This window comes from Ceratotherium simum, chromosome 29 (assembly GCF_057802395.1).
Source record: "Ceratotherium simum simum isolate JZ-2026a chromosome 29, ASM5780239v1, whole genome shotgun sequence".
NCBI lineage: Eukaryota > Metazoa > Chordata > Mammalia > Perissodactyla > Rhinocerotidae > Ceratotherium > Ceratotherium simum.
This window is the reverse complement of record NC_141928.1, coordinates 8,240,707-8,262,961: the sequence shown is the minus strand read 5'-3', so window position 1 is coordinate 8,262,961 and position 22,255 is coordinate 8,240,707. Positions and strand designations below refer to the sequence as shown.

Sequence of the window (22,255 nt, the reverse complement as noted above, 5' to 3'; positions counted from 1 at the left end):
CCCCCTGCCCCGCCCCCCGGCGCGGGCCTTCTCCTCCTCCCGCTAACGGGCGGGCCGGCCGCCTCCCTCCTCACCTGGCCAGCGGCAGGGCTCCGCTCCCGCCTCCGCTGCCCTCCGGCAGGGCTCCGCCCTTCTCTCTATGGGCAGAAACTGGGCCCCTCCTGCCCGCTGGTGGGTGGTCGCCCCTTCTCCCCGCCGACGGAGACTGGCCCCGCGCCGTCTTGCCCGCGGTGGGCGTCGCCCCGTCCGCCTCTCCTTCCCCGCGGGCCTCGCACGGCAGTTATTTGCCCGCTCCTCGCAGGCAGCGCCGTCCCCCGGGGACCGCCTCCGGGACGCCCGACCCCGCTGGAGCCGGTTCACCCGTCCAGGGGGCCTTACCGGGGGTCCCGCCCCGCTCCCTGCACCGCCCGGCGTCTAACCCGCTCTAACTCGGATACTAAACCCCAGCGGCCGCTGCCGCGCCCGGGAGAATTTTCCCTCCGCCGTCGGGGGTACCGGCTCGCGGCCGAGCGCCCTTTCGCCCTGTAGCCTCCGCTCCTCCCTCCTTCAAATACTATTGGTCCTCTCCGGGTACCTATTCTGCCAGGAACGCCCCTTCTCCTAGGAGACACTTGCCTGGCCCCGCCCCGAATATCCCCCCAGCACCGTGCGCTGGGTCCGGCCCTTTGGGGCCCGCTTGGGGCCTAGCGGTTCTCTCCCGCCCTCCACGCACGCCAGCCAGCACCGCAGGTTTTCCCCCTGGTGGCCACCCACCTTCCCTCCCGGGTGGGGCCGGGCGTGGTGGTCGTTTCCCTCGAAGTTCCGCCCCCCGTCCCTCTCTGGGGATGGGAGCTCCCACCGCGCCCCCCACTCGCTGCCCCGCAGGTTGCTCAGCCTCTCCTATCTCCCCCCACTTTGGCAGGACAGTTGCTGTGCGACTTGGACAGTAGAGGAGCGCCTTCCAAGTTTTCATCCACCTGCCACCCCCAAAGCTTCCACCCTCCTCCCCTCAGGACGTTTGATGCCGGGCCCCTGAGATTCTCATTGACAAGCCCCTCTGGGTCCCCCTGAGCAGAGCCTGCTGACCCAATTGCCCACCTTTGCGGCTTTGATGCCTAGCCATGTCTGCCTCATCCTCAGGCGGCTCCCCCAGGTACTGCCAATGTGGGGGGCGCCTGTGCCATAGGGCAGGGAAAGGTGGTCAGGGGCCCCCAGACCAGGCTCGCCGAAGGCTCCTCTTTTCAGCTTCCCTGTTCAGTGTACTGAAAGTCGGGACCAAGACATTTAAAAATCACTTTTAAAGGGAAGGAGGAAAAATGCATGCACACAATCCCAGCTCGGCCTCTCCCTCCCTAGGTTCCCCATTTCCTTGTTTTCTGCTTATAATTTTCTGGTAGCAATCAGGGTCACCATTCTCTTCTCAATGGAGTACGAGGCTCAGATCCTTTTTGAAAGGAGGCCAGGTGTAAATAAATTACAATGATACAGGAGGTGGATGTGGCAGTTAGCAAGGTGTTGATGGAATCCAGGTGGTTTGATGGGAAGCCCACTGAGGGAGAGAGATTTCCCAAATCTATTGGCTTAAAGTGAACAGAAATGCTCTAAGTGAGGAGGGAAAAAAATCTTGTCTACTCAGATTTGGTGTTCCTTGAGTAAATGATTATAATGTAGGACTCAATAAATATTTTTTTCTTTTTTATCAAGGTGTCATTTACATACAGCAAAATGCATGCTAAAGTGCCCAAGAATATTTATGTTGCATTGTTTTCCCCAAGTATTTGTGGGGAGGGCGAGGTCATGTTTTGGAGCTGTTAGGAGGCAGTGGGATGGATCAAATGAACTTTCCAAATCCCTTCTCATCCTGGACATCTTGGATGTACTCCTGCCAAATTCTGGAGATTAAACTTTTGCTGTATTTGCAAATCTGGTGATGGGACTATTTATGTATAAGCAAGATGATTTACGCATGGTAAAAACAAAAACAAAAATAACCCTGCTTCTTAGGAGCTTAGAGGGTAGCAAGTGGAATATTTTGGGAAATAATAATTTTTCATCCTTTTCATTCAATATTTGACTGTTAATTTTATGAATCTGAGTCAAAGGGACTTTGTTTCTGAGCCTATTGCTCTGTCTTTTTATGTCAGTCATTCACCGAGCATTCCCCCGGGGCCTCCTCTGCTCCAGGCCCGATCCTGGGCACTTTCACCCTTGGCCAAACTAGTACCTTGGCTGTTGCTCACGCGCTGCCTGTTTTTTGTCACCTTACAGATAGGATGACAGTTGGGCTTTTCAGCAAAAGGTCACAATACGTGTGATGCGATGGCAGGTTAAAAGGCCAGCCCTGTGAATGCCTGTTACCCCCTTTTTTCATCCCACTGCCGAGCACACCATGTGTATTTGGTGTAAAGGGAGCCAAGCGATTCCAGACTGGTTCTCCTAGCCGTGAACTTGTTAGCCACCATATGTAGTGTGTAATTTCGGGAGATCTAGTAGAAGAGCCCTAGTTTTCTGCTTGTAATCTGGTTCTTGTGCCTGGGTGCAGGTTTCCATCGTGTGGGAAGAACGGAGTAACAAGTCTCACGCAGAAAAAGGTCTTGAGGACACCCTGTGGAGCACCCAGCGTGACTGTGACGGTAGGTGACATGCTCATGGAGCAGCCTTCAGGTCTGCAGCACTGCCAAAATGCTTCTGCAGACCTTTTCCAGGAGCTGCCGTACCCTCCTGGCACCACTGTGGCCCAGCGCTGTGCTAGCGGATCCTGCTGATTGATTTGGGTTTTTTTTTTAACCTGTGATAAGGCTGCCGTGTATGAGGAGGTTGTCTTAAGCTAATCCTTCCAGAAAATTCCAAAAATCCTTAGAACAGATTTTCCAAAAAAAAAAAAAAAAGAAGAAGAAAGTAAAAAGAAGAATGGAGAGGGGATAGGAGCTGGTGTGGGCAAGGGGTAGCTAGCTAGGCTTTTGCCCTGATTCTATTTTCTTTAGAATTTCTACAACCTTCTCATCTCGGCATTTCCTCCAGCTTTCTGTTTTCATCGTCTTTTACCTGCCTGCTGCCTGATTGATTTTGCACCCTAACCATTTTGTGTTTTTCTCGTGCTAATCCACATGCCCAGTTCAGATTCCAGTGTAGAGGGATTCACCTGGCTTTCCGGCTTTGCTACGCTAAAATCTAAGGAGGAGCGATGCATTCCAGCAGGCTTGGAGGGAGATTCAGCTCTGAGGACGCTGGGGCGTGGGTTTGGGCTCTTTTGTGGAACTGGCGGGTCTTGCCCCTCTCTTGAGTGGTCCTGGATCTCCCCAGTGGTCTTCAGCTGGGATCTCTGAGGAGCCTGCTGAATGGCACTCCTGCCTTGGTGCCTGCCTGCATGTCAGTAGTTGGTAGCTGTCCTGCTCGCTTGTTGGCTAGGCTTTCAGTGGCCCCCAGAGGCTGTGAGCTCTGTTTTTTATGCCCAGTTTACTCATCCACAGATCAACCTTTTTTGTGTTGTCCTTCCCCGCCTGCCAGAAGCGAACCATGAAGGACCGCTCTTCAACTCCCCCCTTACATGTTCACGTGGATGAGAACACTCCTGTCCACGTCCACATAAAAAAACTCCCGAAACCATCAGCGACCAGCAGCCAGGTAGGAGCATGCCAGTGGGACAAGGCGAAGGCTGCGGAGCTGGGTGACACCTCCCAGCTCAGCCTCCTCGAGCTTCTAACTCCAAAAGTTTGAGAGAAAAACACACTTGTTTTCAGAGATCAGTTGCCTGGTTAGAAGGTAGGCAGGACTGTCATCCAGAAATAGCGGCAGTAGCCTTAGTCAGAAGAGGCTCCCCAACAGAGTTGAAAGTGGATGCCACCACAGTGATGCCACGGCCCGCTATGTGGGAAGTGACCCTGGGTTTGTCCCTTTCCACAGAAATCTCATAAGCGCGGAATGAAAGGGGACACCGTGAATGTGCGGCGGAGTGTCCGGGTGAAAACCAAGGTACCTTGGATGCCCCCTGGAAAATCATCCACCCGGCATGTGGGATGCAAGTGGGAGGTAGGCTCACTCCTGTTCAGGCTCTTCTTCTCGGACTGGTCAGGTTCTAGCAGGCCTCAAACTCGGTACAATTCAGGGTCAGCTGTAGCTATTAGAGACATCCCAGTAGGTCCTGTTGACTGAGCGCCTTGCTAAACCCTGAAAGTGTGTGCCTCTCCTTGAGTCCTTACAACACTGCCATGTGGTAGGTCCTGCCTGCCCAACGTAGAGATGAGGAAACCCAGGCCCGGAGAGAGGAAGTCTCCCGGAGGAAGTCACAGAGCTGGAGCTAGGACTCAGGGTGTCTCCTTCTAGAGGCTCTACTTTTAGCCTCTCTGATTTGTATGCGAGGAACCACATGTCTTTTCCCACGTAACTGTGTTAGTATCTGAAGTACAATTTAAAAAAATATATACCAGTATAAAAAAATATATACATATCCAAGAAAGCATCGCCTTTTTTGAGGTAGTCCCTGTAAAAGACCATGGCTGTATTCCATAGATGTCATCAAAACCACTTTCGGAACCATCTCCTGGGGAATAATTGCCGTCAGTATTAGTTGTCAAGGTGCCGAGAGGATGGTTGTCATTTTTTAGCCACACTTCATCATGTTTTGCTTGTCCCTCCAACCGTCCATCTATCCATCCATGCAGTAATTCATGCAGCATACATTTATTGGGACTTGTGCCAGACACTGCTGGGCATTGTAGCTACAGCTGCAAACCGGCAGGCTTGCCCTCCTGTGCTTACAGTCTAGTCAATTGCAATGCAAAAACTCAATGATAAGACAAGGCTTTTGGCCGTGTTAGACAGAGATCTCATTATTGGGACAAGTAAAGGACTTGAGACTGCTTTAAGATGATGATGCCTGATCTGTTTTGAAAGATTCAGTCTTTTTCTGATGGTTTATTACTTTTAAAATTAGAAATAAAAAAAATAATTACTCTGAAGTTTATAGTCATACTTCATGGTTTCAACTCCCTGATTTACCAGTTTATCCCTAAGAGACAAAGGGAGTATGGGGTATATGGAGTGTTCTAGGGAATAAAGGAAGAGTGTTCTGACCAGTGTGTGTGTATATATATATAAAGTACAGAAAAGATGGGAATTAAAATGCCATCTTACATTTTTTAGTACGTGTACCTCACTAATAGTGATATGTGAATTATAAATAACTATATTTTAAAGACAAAAACAACAAGCTATCATTTTTGTTGAAAGGATTACCAAGATCTCGTGTTGGCAAGCACATGGAGTATCAACGAACCTTTTTAGACAGTTTTGAGAGGATTGTGAAACTGATTCAACCATTCTGGAGGCAGTTTGGCAGTATCTAAATGTTGATTCTAGGGCCGGCCCCATGGCTTAGTGGTTAAGTGCGCGCGCTCCGCTGCTGGCGGCCCGGGTTCGGATCCCGGGCGTGCACCGACACACCACTTCTCTGGCCATGCTGGGGCCGCGTCCCACATACAGCAACTAGAAGGATGTGCAGCTGTGACATGCAACTATCTGCTGGGGCTTTGGGGGAAAAACAAATAAATAAAATTATAAAAAATAAATGTTGATTCTATAGTTTTACATCTAGTAATTGATTTTATAGTTTTATACTTAGCAATTTATCCTAAAAATGTCACAGAAGAGTACAAGGATCCTATATAAAGACATTTGTAATAGGAAAAAAACTGGAAGCAACCTAAATGTCTATCGGGAGGGTATTGGTTAAATTATGATACATCCATACAATGGAACACCATGCAACCATTACAAAGATCGAGGTAGGTAGGTATACATGATAATGAAGCATGGTGCTGCACGGTATGTAGAGTTCAGCCCTATTTGCACAAAAGGGGTATCTATGTCCATGTGTGTATGCATATGTTTGTATATGCATAACATGTTCCGGGAGGATATACAAGAAGTGATAAGCAGTGATTACCTTTGAGATGTGGGGGGCTTTATTTTTTATGGCCTGCTTGAAATTCTTTGTAACAAGCATACTATATTTTGTAATTAAAAATGCTTTTTAGGGGCCGGCCCCGTGGCTTAGCGGTTGGGTGCGCGCGCTCCGCTGCTGGCGACCCGGGTTCGGATCCCGGGCGCGCACCGACGCGCCGCTTCTCCGGCCATGCTGAGGCCGCGTCCCACATACAGCAACTAGAAGGATGTGCAACTATGAGATACAACTATCTACTGGGCCTTTGGGGGAAAAAAAAAATGCTTTTTAAACAAATGAAAAGACTTGGTAGTTTTCAAAGTATACATCAAAGATGTGCTGCTATGGAAATTGACTTCCCTGTTAACATGGGTTGCTAGGAGCTATGGTCCCATCTGGAAAGCTCAATGCCCCCTTCCAGTCCTGGGGCCACAGAATCCTAGAACAGGAGAGACCTGGAGAGGTGACTTGTCTCTCAGATAGTAGCTGTCTTTCATGCTGCCCTCTTAGGCCAGACCCTTTCCACTTCCCAGTGGCCCTTCGCGTTTCTGGGAAGCCCCAGCTTGACCCTCTCCATTATGGACAAGAGAGAAAGACCCTGGGAGGAGGAAATTTGGGGTGAGCTAGATGTGGGCCAGAATTTGGACCCAGAAGCTGCTGGGTGCATGTGGGGATTCTTGTTTGATTTTTTTCTTTAGTATATAAGATTGTTTTGGGGAGAAAGAGGGTCTGAGTTTTCTCTCTACCCTGTTGTTAAAAGTGACCTATTTTTATTACAGAAAGTTGAAAATATAGAAAAATAATCACCTGTAATTCTACTCTAATCTGGCTGCTATTAAGTTTTTTTTTAACATTTTATTTATTTATTTATTTATTTTTTGTGTGTGTGAGGAAGATCAGCCCTGAGCTAACATCCATGCTAATCCTCCTCCTTTTTTGCTGAGGAAGACCGGCTCTGAGCTAACATCTATTGCCAATCCTTCTCCTTTTTTTTTCCCCAAAGCCCCAGTAGATAGTTGTATGTCACAGTTGCACATCCTTCTAGTTGCTGTATGTGGGACGCGGCCTCAGCATGGCCGGACAAGTGGTGCGTCGGTGCACGCCTGGGATCCGAACCCGGGCTACCAGTAGCAGAGCGCACGCACTTAACTGCTAAGCCACGGGGCCGGCCCCTGCTATTAAGTTTTAAATAAGAGTTTTTGTTGACAAGTGCAGGAAAGTACACACATCAGAAGTGTGTTGCTTGATGTATTTTTATAAACTGAATGTACCTGTGTAACCATCACCCAGCTCATGAAACAACATCACCAGCTTCCCCAGAAGGTCTCTTCTGGTCCTGTTGCTGCCTCTACCATCCCTGAGGGTAACCACTCTCCTGAAACTACTACTATTTGGGTACATTTACTGTCACACTTTTCCCTATGCATAGTTTTGGGTTTTTTAAGATAGCATTGTAATCATCCTGTCTATATGTTTTCCTATTATCTTCGTTTTTTTTTTTTTTTTTTTTTTTTTGTTTATTTTTTTTTTTTAAAGATTTTATTTATTTTTTGCCCCCAAAGCCCCAGTAGATAGTTGTATGTCACAGCTGCACACCCTTCTAGTTGCTGTATGTGGGACTCGGCCTCAGGATGGACAGAGAAGTGGTGCCTCGATGCGCACCCGGGATCCGAACCCAGGCCGCCAGCATCGCAGCGCGCGCACTTAACCACCAAGTCACAGGGCCGGCCCTTATCTTCGTTTTAAACATTAAAAATAACTTTTTTTCTTATAGAAGCAATGCATAGTCATTGTTGAAATAATAGAAAATCCAAATCAGCCCAAGGAAGAAAGTAAAAATCGCCTGTAATCCCACCACCCTGAGAAGACCCATGTAGCTTCTAGGGGCAAGCCTTCTGATCTTTTCTTATGAATAGACTCATTCTTTTGATTTTTTTTTTTTCTTTGGTGAGGAAGATTAACCCTGAGCTAACATCTGTTGCCAATCCTCCTCTTTTTTCTGAGGAAGATTGATCCTGGGCTAACATCCGTGCCCATCTTCCTCCACTTTATTTATACATGAGACATCTGCCACAGCGTGGCTTGGTGAGTGGTGTTTAGGTCTGTGCCCAGGATCCGAACCTGCGAACCCCGGGCTGCCAAAGTGGAGTGCACGAACAGTGGAGTGCACGAACTTAACCACTACACCACTGGGCTGGCGCCTCATTCTTTTGATTTTTGTAACAATGGGATCATATTTTACTTATCATTGTATGACATTCTTTTCAAACATATTTTGACTATATTTACATTGCACATTATTTTTTTAAGGCAGTATTCCATTGTGTGTATGTTTGTACCGTTACGTATTTAACCAATACTGCCTTGTCATACATTTCTCTCTATCCTTGCCTTGAACTTAAATATTCACATTCTTAGATATTCTTGATATATCCCTAGGAATAGAATTACTGGACAAAGGGCACATGGCACTTTTAAAATTGCGCCCTATGAGTCCTATTTGTTTGACATAATAGTTACACCCTTATTGAACCCTCCTTTTATTCCTGTTAACCATCATCTTCCCCTGGAAGTTGGCACAGAAGGTCAGCCACCTCAGCATAAGAGGAGCAAAGAACTGTACAAATCATGAGAAATAGCGATTACTTAATAATGCACCAGAATAAACTTAGAGAATGAGAGAGTCAAGTTCAATATATCAAAAACCCATGGAAACCTGGCCCCCAGCTTATAATATCTTTCTTTCTGGAGTCTTAAAAGCAAAGTGTTATACAACTTTGCATAAACTTTTCTGAGGGGCACATGCATTTTAAAAAATGTATGTTTTTATGCTGATGTATTTAAATAAAGATTTTCCAGACATCATACTCTTCTCCCCCTAAATGATTCAGTATGCATTTCTAATAATATTTTCCTACATAACCAAAATAACAATGATCAGTTCTAAAAACTTCATTTCTTAATATCATATAATATCTGGTCCATATTCAAATTTCCTCACCTGTCCCTAAAATACCTTTTACGGCAAATTTGTGTCCCTTTGCAACTATACACTGTCGTGCATTCATATTCATTTGAAAGATTTTGACATATTTCACTTCTACCCTGGGTATTGAAAACATTTATTGCCCCAAACTTTTGACAATTTTGGGTACTATTACTATTTTTGCTAATTTGTTATATCCTTTACTTTAAACTTGACATTGCAACACAGGCTGTTTATTTCTGTTAGAAAATCTTCCAAAACCTCATTTAAACATGGGCAGTTGATGTGCCATCAAGAAGGTGCGGTGTGTTCTTCCTCCCAGGGTGCCTGGGGTTGGTCTTCCAGCAGTTTTAGCTCTTCCTGCCCCCAGTGGACAGCCAGGTGTGGTGGAACTGATGGTGGCAGTTTTGCCTTATGAGTTCATGTCTCTCTCCCTCCTCTATGTCAGAATCCACCTCATTGCCTGGAGATCACACCACCCTCTTCAGAAAAGCTGGTCTCGGTGATGCGGTTAAGTGACCTCTCTACAGAAGATGACGACTCGGGTCACTGTAAAATGAACCGTTATGATAAGAAGATTGACAGTCTAATGAATGCGGTTGGTTGTCTCAAGTCTGAGGTGAGGGAGGTTGGGGGGCTGGGACAGCTAGTGCCCCGAGGACGTGCGGGACTTCCCAGGTGGGTTCCTGGTGGACACTTCCTTCTGGCTGCTTCTCTGCAGGGCTCCCCACCTTCTGAGCAGGCTGCCCAGGGCTTCGGATGCCCCCAGGGAGGTAGCGGGCAACCTGGGATGCCCTCACCATCGAGCACTTAGCCCTGGCCTGCCCCTGATCTTGCCTGGTGCTCTATATGGATGGCCTGGTTTGATTTTTCACAACAGTAAATGAAGCTGGTGGTATTATTGTCCCCATTTTGGAGATGAAGTGACTGGTACACTGGGGACTCTGCTTTCCATTTTACACAAAAGTTTAAAAAAAAACAAAGCCCCAAAGAGGTGAAGGAAGTTTGTTTTCAGTCGCTGTGTCTTTGGGTGGGATGTGGAGATGGAACTGGAAACAACCTGGAAGTCCAAAGCCCCACCTAGGAAGTTGGCAGAGCTGGCGTGACATCCAGGTTTTGACCGCTAACGTGGCCTGTGTCTTTAATCTTCCACCCTGCACTGGGGGCCCTCGGGCCCTCCTGGAGAACCTGGGGCTGGCTGCCTGGCAACAGCCCCTCCTTTCTCCATAGCCTGCAGTGCAGGCGCCTTTCTGTGAGATCCCTCCTCCTACAGTGTGCAGCTGAACCATGGTTTGTATCCTAATCTGTCCCCAACCAGCAAGTCACTCAGGCTCTCTGTACTCGGTTTCCTCAGAATGAGGAAATGAGAGGGATAATATCTGCCCAGTGTGTCTCTGTGACGAATAACTGAGATTGTGCCCAGAAAGACATAAGTCCATATGTAGTTCTCAATCAGAGGTGCCCTTGATTTGGTCCAAAGCAGTGGGCTGAGTGATGTGGCAGAAAGGAGGAGCCTCCCGTCAGTGGCCCCTGCTTCCGTGCCCCTGCACAGGTCAAGATGCAGAAGGGAGAGCGCCAGATGGCCAAAAGGTTCCTGGAGGAGCGCAAGGAGGAGCTGGAGGAGGTGGCCCACGAGCTGGCCGAGACTGAGCATGAGAACACGGTGCTGAGGCACAACATCGAGCGCATCAAGGAGGAGAAGGACTTGACCATGTAAGCTGGCCCTGCCCGAAGTGTTGTCCCTCCTGGAGGCTGCCCCAAGCCCTGGGGATGGAAAGCAGTGGAGGAGGCAGGCCCAGGCACTGTCCCTGGATGACAGTCTAGCCCAGGTCACAGCTGTTCAGCACGGTCACACAGTCAGTTACCTGATGGCGCTGGGTTCACAGTGTGAGGGAAGAGGAGGAGCCCACTGAGTGCGGTGTGGGGAGGGCTCAGGCAGGTGGGTGCCAGGGAAGAAAGCATGCTAGGGAGCGGGAACACCTTGTATGAAGGCCTCAGGGTGGGGGCACTTTGTGACTGAGAAGTGGAAAGCAGGCCAGAGTGAGGAGAGAGGATGAGCAGAGGGCAAGGGGTGCCACAGAGGTTGGCAGGGGCCAGCTCTTAGCGTCCACTTTGAGGAGTTTGCATTGAGGGCAGTTGGGAGCCATGGAAGGGTTTTCACAGCAGAGAATAATGTGACCAGACTTGGCTCGTGTGGAGAGTGGATGGGAGGGCTCAAAAGCGGATCCAGAGATGGTGGTTCGGAGACCGTGGCAGTGGCCGGGGGCAGACGTGATGCTAGTGGCTGTCTGAGAGACAAGCAGGGTTGCAGGTGGCGTATCACCTGGTGTAGAAGCCCTGCTCTGGTGCCCAGGTGTCCTTCCAGAGGGCCGCTTGGGCCAGAAGGGCCGTCCTCTCCCCTCCCCCACTGTTCCCTGGCCAAATGAGGCTCGCAGGGCATTGTGAGGCGAGCCTCGGAGCTCCGGGCAGGCAGGGGCCTGGGAGGGCTCACAGAGCCCTGTTCTCTCTGGCCCCAGGCTTCAGAAGAAACACCTCCAGCAGGAGAAGGAGTGCCTCATGTCCAAGCTGGTGGAGGCTGAAATGGATGGGGCTGCTGCTGCCAAGCAAGTCATGGCCTTGAAGGACACCATCGGGAAGCTGAAGACGGTAGGTGGCAGGCAGAACAGCCCAGCCCTGGACTGGGCCCAGAGAGGGGCAGCTGCAAGCCTGGGGGGGGCGGGTCTTTACACAGTCATCAGGCTGACTTTATGACATCTCCAGGCCGCGGGAGGGCACACTTAACTCCTCAGCCCCCACCCCCACTCTCATTTCTGAGGCCTAATCCTCGAGGATGGCCTCTGGTGGCCAGGGCCTCTGAGGAGACCTCATCATGGTCTCTTGGGATCACAGTGAGTTGAGGCATGCATCTGAATCCTGCAAGTATCAGCTACCAGCTGTCCTCCTCCTGCTGCGCCTCCTCCAGGAAGCCTGCCCTAACTGCACTCGCCCACACTGAGCTCCCCAGTCCCTTTCCCTACTTTTCACTCTCAGCAGGCTCAGCTCCTGCCCATCCTTCCACCTCCGGGAAGCCTGCCTTTGACCCCTCTGGCCCTATACACAGCCCAGCTCTTCTAGCCTGAGCCTCCTGACACCAGCACCTCTTAAGTCCCCCACGAGGCCTGCCTCTCCTGGCTCCTCCCTTCTCCCCCTGTACCTTGTAAGACTGCCTGCTGTCTTCCAGGAGAAACAAATGACCTGCACGGACATCAACACTCTGACGAGGCAGAAGGAACTTCTCCTGCAGAAGCTGAGCACATTTGAGGAGACCAACCGCACCCTCCGAGACCTGCTGAGGGAACAGCACTGCAAAGAGGTGAGCTCCTGGCCGTGGCCCCACCCCTGGGCACTGGGACTCAGCTCCACCCCTCTAGCACCGCATGCCCCTCCTCTCTGAGCTTCAGTCTGCTCGTCTGTCAATAGAAGATACCATTGGTGCCTGACCTGAGAGGGCTGTAGAAAGATTTAAAATCATTCACGTGAAGTGCTGGGACCTGGTAGATGAGTGCTGTGTTAGTTGTTGAAGCTGGACCTGGCAGCACAGGAAGGACCTTGGAAGTCAGGAGAAGGGCGGTGGGGAGTCAGGGAGGGGTTCAGCCCGTTCCAGGGGTCGTGCAGCAAAGCGGGAGAGTATTAGACCTGGGATTGGTGAAGCAGAAGAATGACTAATGGCTGGTGGACACAAATTGTATGGTATCACGTTGTTTTCCTAAAAGATGGTCTCTGAAATATATTTTATGTTAGTGATTGATTCTGGAAAGCCTGACAATATAAACAGTTGTCTTCCTGTTTGATTCAAACCAAAGGGATATCAGAAATCTCAAAATTCCCATGCTGATGAAATGACACTTTTCTTAGTTTACCATCTTTTTCTTTTTCCAACATTGTCAACTTGTTTTTATTTTTAAAAATTAACATTTAGGGGCCGGCCCTGTGGCTTAGTGGTTGGGTGCACACGCTCCGCTACTGGCGGCCGAGGTTCAGATCCTGGGCGTGCACTGGCGCACCGCTTGTCCGGCCGTGCTGGGGTGGAGTCCCACAAGCAGCAACTGGCAGGATGTGCAACTATGACATGCGGCTGTCTACTGGGGCTTTGGGGAGAAAAGGGGAAAGAATGGAGGAGGATTGGCAATGGATGTTGGCTCAGGGCCCGTCTTCCTCAGCAAAAAGAGGAGGATTGGCATGGATGTTAGCTCAGGGCTAATCTTCCTCACACACACACAAAAAAATTAACATTTAAAATAAGTAATATAAAGTGTTATACTCACTGTCCAGCTTTCCAAACAAACCCTTGTCCACAGAGTGAAATCCCTTTTGTGTCTCCTTTGGTGATAACCACATCTCCCTCTAGTCAGAGGGAACTGTTATCTTGAATCTAATTGTTTTCATCACTTACATACGTATCCCTAAGCAACATATAGTATTGTTTAGCATGTTTTCTTTTTTTGTGTGTGAGGAAGATCAGCCCTGGGCCGGCCCTGTGGCTTGGTGGTTAAGTGCGCGCGCTGCGATGCTGGTGGCCCGGGTTCGGATCCCGGGTGCGCATCGGGGCACCACTTCTCCGTTCATCCTGAGGCCGAGTCCCGCATACAGCAACTAGAAGGATGTGCAGCTACAACATACAACTATCCACTGGGGCTTTGGGGGGAAAAATAAAATAAATAAAATCTTTAAAAAAAAAAAAAAAAAAAGGAAGATCAGCCCTGAGCTAACATCCGATGCCAATCCTCTTCTTTTTGCTGAGGAAGACTGGCCCTGGGCTAACATCCATGCCCATCTTCCTCTACTTTATATGGGACGCCGCCACAGCATGGCCTGACAAGCAGCGCGTCGGTGCGCGCCCGGGACCCGAACCCTTGAACCGGGGCTGCCGCAGCAGAGCACACACACTGAACCGCTTGTGCCACTGGGCGGGCCCCAGCATGTTTTCAAAGTTTACATAAATGATATTGTTCCATATGTATTCTTTTTTTTTTTTTTTTTAATGTTATCTATTTTATTGGTCAATCATCAGCTTTTGCTTTTATTTTATTTATTTATTTATTTATTTTTGTGAGGAAGATTAGCCCTGAGCTAACATCCATGCCCGTCTTCCTCCACTTTATGTGGGATGCCGCCACAGCATTGCCTGACAAGTGGTGCGTCGGTGCGCGCCCAGGATCCGAACCCAGGCTGCCAGCAGCAGAGCACGCACACTTAACTGCTATGCCATGGGGCTGGCCCCCTATATGTATTCTTCTGACTTTTCTTTTTTCACTCAATTATGAGATCTTTGTCCATTTTCTATCCTTGAGGCCTAAGGTAATTGATTTTCACTGCTGTATTCCATTTCTTGACAATACCACAATTTATTTATCCATTCTTCTATTGATGGAGACATATTTTCAGTTGTTTGCTATTACAAGCAGTGTTACTTTGAGCATTCATGTACACTCTCCTGGTGTACTTGAGAGTTTCTAGAATATATTTGTATGACTTTTACTAGTTATAGCTAAATTATTCTCTTAAAATAGTTATACTTTGTCGTTTCTAGCCTGGTGTTGTTCTTTTTTTTTTTTTGTGAGGAAGATTGACCCTGAGTTAACATCTGCCAATCCTCCTCTTTTTGTTTGCTGAGGAAGACTGGCCCTGGGCTAACATCCACGCCCATCTTCCTCTACTTTATATGGGACGCCATCACAGCATGGCTTGACAAGCGGTGCGTCGGTGCACGCCCAGGATCCGAACTGGCAAACCCTGGGCCGCCGCAGCGAAGAGCCCACACTTAACCGCTTGCGCCACCAGGCCGGGCCCTAGCCTGGTGTTCTTGAGTGGGTGATTTTTACCTCTCTGGGCCTCAGTTTTCCCACCTATAAAATGGGAATAGCATTTTCCGCATGAGATTGTGTGAGAATTAGAGAATTAGAGATGAGGCAGGGATGAGGGATATGCATATTGCCTGGCACGTGATAGGTGCTTGGTCAGTGGTGGTGCTGCTGCTGTTTGTCCTGGGAATGGAGCCTTAGAAAACATCTTTTTACTCAGTTTTTTTCCTTTTGGATTCTAAGCTTCAACCATCCTGGAATCCCAGAATCTCTGATTGGAGGTGAAGGGCAGCTAATTTGAACTGCCACCCCCAGCAGGTGTTCCCTGTTTGGTGCAGGCTCTCATCTCCTGCTGCCCATGTGGCACTTGGGGCCACACTGCCATCTCGGTGCTTACTAGGGAGCGCTCGGTGTTGAGGGGACTGCTCTGGCTCTGGAGTCAGCTGGTTTAGGGCCCAGCTCTGCCATTTCGAGCTGTGTGACCGCGGGCAGCTCACCTCACTTCTCCCAGCCTCGATCTCCTGATCTGTAAAATGGGGTGGGGATAATGCATAGCTCCTTAGAGTGGGGGCTTTGGTGACATTGTGTGTTAGTTTGTGTGGTGTCCCTGGAGGCTCGGAAGGCATGGCATAATGGGCAGTGAGGGCAGCGTCAGGCTCTGGGTCCCTGGCCTAGGCTTTCCTCCAGTGTTCTTTGCCTCTTCTTATTGCTAGAGAAACCACAATGCTGGCCTCTTTCAGTTCCTAGGTCCCCAGGAAACTTTGGGACCAAAGAGGCCTTTTCTCTTGGCTTGTGAAGGGGACCTGTGGGACTAAGAGGGAAAGGGCTGGTGAGCCTCCTTCTAGGAACACTTTGTTCTGGTGCCTGGGAAGAATAGAGATGGTTCACAAAGAGACATCCCAGTGGGAAATGGGCAAGGATATGAGCAGGCAGTTGGGGAAGAAGAAACCCAAATGGCTAATAAACATGAGCAATTAGAGAAATGCAAATTACAACAGCAGGAGTCGTGCTGGCAAAGGCTGGCACCAGGCAGAGGTTGGCTACTGCCCGGTGCTCTCATGTCCTGCTTGTGGCTGTGGGAATCGGTGCAGGCATTTTGCAGGACATTTCAGCCACAAATGACAAACCTTCTGGCCCAGTCATTCCTCCTCTTGGTATCAACCTAGAGACACACTTTGCACATGCCCAGCAATGTACATGTCCATTGCTGCAGTGTTTGCAGTTGGAAACCCTGGGAACAACCTCATTGCCCAGAGGTTGTGGGAAGAGGTTAAAAATGCAATGGCATGTGAGAAACAGAAAGCGGCTTAGCTGGGGGCGGAGGGGAGGGGAAAATGGAGACCAACTGCTTGACAGGTTCAGGGTTTCCTTTGGGGTGATGAAAATGTTCTGGAACTAGATAGTAGTGATGGTTGCACAATATTGTGAATGTTCTATATGCCGCTGAATTGTACACTTAAAAATGGTGAAAATGGCAAGGTTTGTATTATAAATATTTTACAATTAAAAAAATTAATAATTTAATATGCCAAAAACCATTGACTTGTACATTCTAAATGGGCGACCTGTATGGTATCTGAATTTATATTTCAATAAAGCGGTTTTAAAAAAATCAAGTTTTAGCACAGAAATACAGTATGATATCATCTTTGTAAAATTACACAATAATCCCTTCACGCTCCCCCATCCCCCAAAAGATAATATTTCTCTAGGTATAGCTATATACACACTCGTGGAGCAAGGATGGTCAGGATACTCTTCAAACTAGTAACAGTAGGGTGGGGTTTCAAGGTGGGGTGAGGGGACCTTCAGCTTTATTGGTGTTCACTCAATATTTTATAATGAGAATGTAATTTATTACTTGTATAGAAATATAATTTTTGGAAAAGGAACAGAATCAATAGGATGTAAACATCTGGGTTTAATGCTTAATGACTTGGCCTTCCCTTTGCCTTCCCTTGAAGGATTCTGAAAGGCTCATGGAACAACAAGGAGCATTACTGAAACGGCTGGCGGAGGCAGACTCAGAGAAAGCGGTAACATCAAGTGCCCCCTGCCGGTTCTAGTGGGTTCCAGGCAACGAATCGTAGAGGTGCTGAATGGAGGCAGGAGGGCTGGGGCCTCGCTCTGACATTTCTTTGGGTCTTTGTTTCGTGCTCTGTAAAATGGGCTCATGTCGCCTATTTGGCCTACTCTGCTTGTCTTGTCTAGTTGATCGCTTGAGAGCTTGAGCCACCAAGCTGGACACCAACATGAGGGATGGTGGTGATGATGATGATGGATTTATAAACCATCAAAGTCTGTTACCTAGATTTGCTTATTTGTATTATGGATTAAAAGCCATCAAAAAGTACAGACTTTTTGATCAAGAATTCTAATTCTAGAAATCTCTCCCAAGTCAGCATGTTCCAGAGTCTATTCCATGGAACCCTACGTTCCTCAAGATGTTAATGGGTGTAAGAAACAAAAGGGGGGAGTGATCCATGGCCAAATAAATTTGGGAAACTACTGGCTGGCCTGAACAAAAGTTCAACGAGTTTCTTAACTCCAAGACCCTTCGGAGCCTTTGCTCTATTAATACCTGTTGTGAGTCTCCGAGAGAGAGAGATGGAGGCCACGTTCCGAAGGTTTGGCCCTTGGCCCTCAATGCCTGGCCGGACACTGCTGTAGGAGATTCAGTGGCAATGGCGGTAACACCTAAACCTGCTTTCCCAGCTCGAGAGGCCTCATTCAGTTGCGGTACGTCAGTAAACTGAAACGTTAAGCTGCTCTTTCCAAAGATGTGGAAGATTCAATCACGTTATGGTGAATGTTGTGGAATTGCAGGTCATGGAACAAAGTGTGCATATGACTTTGTAACGTGTATTAACAGTGCTTGTTATCTCTGGGTGGGGGATTCTGGGGATTCTTTAGTGGCTTTTTGTGTGTTTTTCAATGTTTTCTCCAGTTAATGGCACTTTATTTTAAATTGCAAAATAAATACATGTTTATTGTTTTAAAAAAATTTTCATGCAGATGTTAGGTGCTTCCCGCCAGGGTCTCTGTGACGTGGGCCAGCGTGTTTGAGACCTCGGGCCGCAGTGGCCAGGCGTTCACAGGAGTGTGTCTCCTCTCTGGGCTGGGCCTCCTCGCCCTCCCCAGGGAGCTCATGATGGTGTACGTTCTCCCCAGCGCCTGCTGTTACTGCTGCAAGACAAGGACAAGGAGGTAGAAGAGCTCCTCCAGGAAATACAATGTGAGAAGGTACTGTGCCTGACACCGGCTCCTTCTTATGGGCCAGTAGAGCTTAGTGGTGGAGTGTGCTCTGGGATTGGAAAGCTGGGGTCAAATCCCGGCTGTTGCTTTCTCCATCTCTCCAAAGGCTCAAGCAAAGACAGCATCTGAGCTTTCTAAGTCCATGGAGTCCATGCGTGGGCATTTGCAGGCACAGCTTCGGTGCAAAGAGGCAGAGAACAGTCGCCTGTGCATGCAGATCAAGGTACCTGCTGGCCCCACCGGTGGGGAAGGAGGGGGCGGGGGCCTGTCAGTCCAAGGGTGATGGCCTGGCCAAGGCTGTTGCACTCAGGAAGGCTTTGCCCCCAAGGTTTATGGGGCAGCTGCTGCCAAAGCACTTGCGCTTCAGAGAGACTCTGGGACAGTGGCGAGAAGAGTGGACAGAGACCCTGGGGGTCTTGGCCGCCCCTCCCAGCAGTGATGGGATTGGGTGCTATGCCCCTGAGCCAATCACTTAATCTCTTAGGCCCTCAGTTCTCCTAACTACCCATGGGGAGGGGATGGTCTCACATGCTACTTGCAGCTGTGAGCCGGGGGCCCTCTGAGGTCACAGCTCTGCTGAGTGACTCGGGGAGATCTCTGACCTCCCTGCTGGGAGTTCAAGGAAGAATTCCAGAAGAGTCCTATCTGAATATTAAGACCTGATGGTTCAGCAGTCTGGAGAGGTGCTGTGGGGAGCTGGGAAGGGCCTTCGTCTCTGGTCTACATTAGGGGAACCCTGAGCCCCCACACAGTTGGTGACCCATTTTCTCTCTCTCTCTCATTCCCACTTCTCATTGGTCCCTTTTTCTCCCTTTCTCCCCTTTACTCACTGTCCTGCCTTCCCCCGGCCTTTCTTGTCTGTTCTTTCTCTTCTCATCCCTGTCCCTCTCCCCTGATCTGCTCCCTGGCCCTCCCCTCCCAGAACCTGGAGCGCAGTGGGAACCAGCACAAGGCGGAAGTGGAGGCCATCATGGAGCAGCTGAAGGAAATGAAGCAAAAGGGAGACCGAGACAAAGAGGCCTTAAAGAAGGCCATCCGAGCCCAGAAGGAACGAGCTGAGAAGAGCGAGGAGTATGCTGAGCAGCTGCACGTGCAACTTGCTGACAAGGTAGCAGGCCTTCCCTGTGGAGGGCTGGCTGAAGGTGGAGGTGGGGGGTTAGATAGGTGGGGGGTGGATGGTGGAGGTGGTTTGGGTGGGTGAATGGAAGGATGATGATAGTGGAAATGGTGGATGGCTGGTGGGGTGGATGGCTGGGTAGCGGGGAGGCCGTGGGGGGATTAAATGGGTAAAAGGATGATAATGCCGTGGGTGGCTGGAGATGATTGGGGGGTTTGTAGGTCAATATTGTGGGTGGGAAGGATTTACAAACAGGATGCATGGCAATCTAGTAATTGCTGGAAATCTAGAAGCAACAGCTAGGCTCCCACTGTCACTCTTGGTGCTCTCTAGAAAGGGATTGCAGGAGTGAGGTTTAAGTCATCAGGGTGAGGGATCATCCAGGGTGACCCAGTCCCCAGCTCCTTGGCCTCAGCACTGACACCAGGCTGATGGGCCCTGTTGTCCCCTGTTCCCAGGATCTTTATGTCGCTGAAGCTTTATCCACTCTGGAGTCATGGAGGAGCCGCTACAACCAAGTTGTGAAAGACAAGGGAGACCTCGAGCTGGAAATTATCGTCCTGAACGAGTACGTCTGTGTTAGGAGAGGGAGCGTGGGCCGATGGAGGGAAGTGAGTGTGCAGGTGGAAGGAGCCTGGTGACCTAAGGCAGGTGACATTGCTCACACGGCTGTGTTTGGTCTGCCCCAGTCAGGGGCTGCATTGGACTGAAAGGTGCGAGGCCCTGAGCCGGGCTTTCTGGTTGGGGCTGGGGTGCAGGCTCCAGTCCCAGTCCTGGGGTCCTACCCCCTGGTAGGCACTGTGGAGGAGCTGGGCTTCTCCGGTCAGAGGCCTGGGCCTGACTCTAGTGCCTGGGCCTGAACTGGGTCCCAGTCTGCACAGTATGAGGGACAGGGCAGCTGGCAATCCCTGTGTCGTCTTCTCTCTGTTGTTTTGCCCCCGAGTCAGTAGGTCAGAGGTATGGCCTGGGACTGGGGGGCAAAAGTGGCCTCAAGTTGCGTGTGACTCACTTCACCTTTCTTGCTGCTGGTGACCATTCTCAGTGTCAACTGTATTCACGTGTTCATTCATTTAAAAAATATTGATTGAGCATCTACCATATACCAGGCTCTGTGCTGGCCTTGAGGGTTATGGCACTAAAAAGACAAAGGCGTTCCCGGCTCTCGTGGAGTTAACTAGGTACTCTAGTAGAGGAGATGGGGCTACAGAGCCCTGGACTCCCTGGGCTAAGGATGGGTCACAGGGCAGCAAACATAGTCTCCAGGTCAGAAAGGTCTTCCCTGGGCCGTCCCTGTGTCTTAGTAGTTAAGAGTGCGCGCTCCGCTACTGGCGGCCCGGGTTCGGATCCCGGGTGTGCACCAACGCACTGCTTCTCCGGCCATGCTGCGGCCGCATCCCACATACAGCAACTAGAAGGATGTGCAACTATGACATACAACTATCTACTGGGGCTTTAGGGGGAAAAAAATAAGGAGGAGGATTGGCAATAGATGTTAGCTCAGAGCCGGTCTTCCTCAGCAAGAAGAGGAGGATTAGCACGGATGTTAGTTCAGGGCTGATCTTCCTCCCCCCCCCAAAAAAAAAAAAGAAAGAAAGGTCTTCCCTGAGGCAGTGACTTTGCCATATTCAACTCAATTAGGCAAACCACCTGAGAAACTGCTATGTGCCAGACCCTACTCGAGGTGCTGCCCTCAGAGAGTTCTCTGTCTAGTGGGAGAAAACAGATAATTAAGGGAGAAGGATGTACGGTACAGATGAGAGGGATCGGGAAAGAGATGCCCTGAGGAGGGAAATCTGAACTGGGTTTTTAAGGGTGAGTAGGAGTTTGCCAGGTAAAACAACATGATGTGTTTGCTTGGGCCTAGTCAGTGTGCAGTAAATATTTGCTGGATGAACTATAATTGATCCATACTGAAAGCACAGAGTGTGTGAAGGTTCTGTGTTGGGTCTGTGGTCAAGATAGACAGGCATCTGTGAGCCCCAATGCTCCTCTCAGGCCACAGTCTCTGTTCTTGGGTTATAGCCCTGCTGAGTGACTTGAGGGGGAGGAGAAGGGAGCGAGGGCATGGGACGCATTTGTCTTTTTACTGCTCATGGCACCTGCCCTCGCCTGGGAGAGACAGACCCCAGTGTGATCTGTGCCTGAGGGGGAGGAATGCCTGCGCTGTCCCTGAACCCCAGCCTGGTAGTGCTCTCCTAACTTCAAGACCTGATGGGCTAAGAGATCCAGGGAGTGCCGTGGGGGCTGGGAGGGGAACATGCCTCTGGTCCTTGTCTTCAGGGAGTGTCTGTCCTCCTGGGAGAAGGCTTCTGGAGGGGGTGGTATGGGAGACAAATCTTAGAGGCTGTCATAAGAGGTGGGAGGCATAGGAATGCCACAGCGGCAGTGCCAGGGCAGGGCAGGGCAGCTGCTTCTCCGGTGGAGACTGGGGAGCAGGCAGAGTGCCAAGAGGAGGGACATGACCTGGGCAGGAACTCTTGACCGCCTGCACACAAAGACTCCGGCTCCTCAGAACCTGTGTATTGATTCTCTCCATCTGCTTTCACTGTGTGACCTTCCAGCCGTGTGACAGACCTCGTAAACCAACAACAAACCTTGGAGGAGAAGATGCGGGAAGACCGGGACAGCCTGGTGGAGAGACTACACCGGCAGACTGCCGAGTACTCTGCATTCAAGCTAGAGAACGAGAGGCTGAAGGTCTGTCGTGGGAGCCGGGCCCGGGACAGTGGGGCGGAGAGCAGGAGGCCGATGGCTGGGCACTCCTGGTTGGGCCCCAGAGGTGACCATGAGGGCCTGGAGGCAGCAGCATGATGAAGAGGGCGTGCTCTGGAGCCAGAAAGGCCCAGATTCAAGTCGTGACTCTGCCTCTTACTAGCTGCAGGACTTGGCAGGACAGCTCACCCTTTGTTGCTGCAGGTTCCTTGGCGGGAGGAAACTAAGCCTTTGTGCGAGTGTGGTGATGCACGTGCAGTGCTTAACGTGACACACCCAGCCCGTGCTCATGAGCTAGACCTGACCTTGAGGTTAACGTCGACTCTCCTGGGCGACTGCTGGCCCCTGCACAGGCGTTAGTTCTCACTTTAACCTCCTAGCCTCCCAATAGGGTGATGATTAGCTCTACTTTATGGAATAAGGAA

At 49.9% G+C, this 22,255-nt stretch overlaps 1 protein-coding gene across 15 annotated transcripts in view; it reads left to right on the top strand.

The window, feature by feature from the left end:
- Positions 1-22,255, top strand: part of ODF2 (outer dense fiber of sperm tails 2) — a 31,921-nt gene that overhangs the window by 965 nt on the left and 8,701 nt on the right. For 3 of the 15 annotated variants that reach the window (XM_087418987.1, XM_014782202.2, XM_087418988.1), the window contains exons 2-14: positions 2,522-2,612; positions 3,487-3,603; positions 3,883-4,008; positions 9,355-9,525; positions 10,459-10,619; positions 11,423-11,552; positions 12,127-12,258; positions 16,711-16,782; positions 17,918-17,989; positions 18,108-18,224; positions 18,924-19,109; positions 19,577-19,686; positions 21,680-21,815. In XM_087418987.1, coding sequence (XP_087275113.1) covers positions 2,522-2,612; positions 3,487-3,603; positions 3,883-4,008; positions 9,355-9,525; positions 10,459-10,619; positions 11,423-11,552; positions 12,127-12,258; positions 16,711-16,782; positions 17,918-17,989; positions 18,108-18,224; positions 18,924-19,109; positions 19,577-19,686; positions 21,680-21,815 — 1,621 coding nt within the window. Of the gene's footprint in view, positions 1-901; positions 1,133-2,521; positions 2,613-3,486; positions 3,604-3,882; positions 4,009-9,354; positions 9,526-10,458; positions 10,620-11,422; positions 11,553-12,126; positions 12,259-16,710; positions 16,783-17,917; positions 17,990-18,107; positions 18,225-18,923; positions 19,110-19,576; positions 19,687-21,679; positions 21,816-22,255 lie in introns of all 15 variants that reach the window. The other 12 variants (XM_014782204.2, XM_004423527.3, XM_004423526.3 and 9 more) reach the window with 7 other exon arrangements.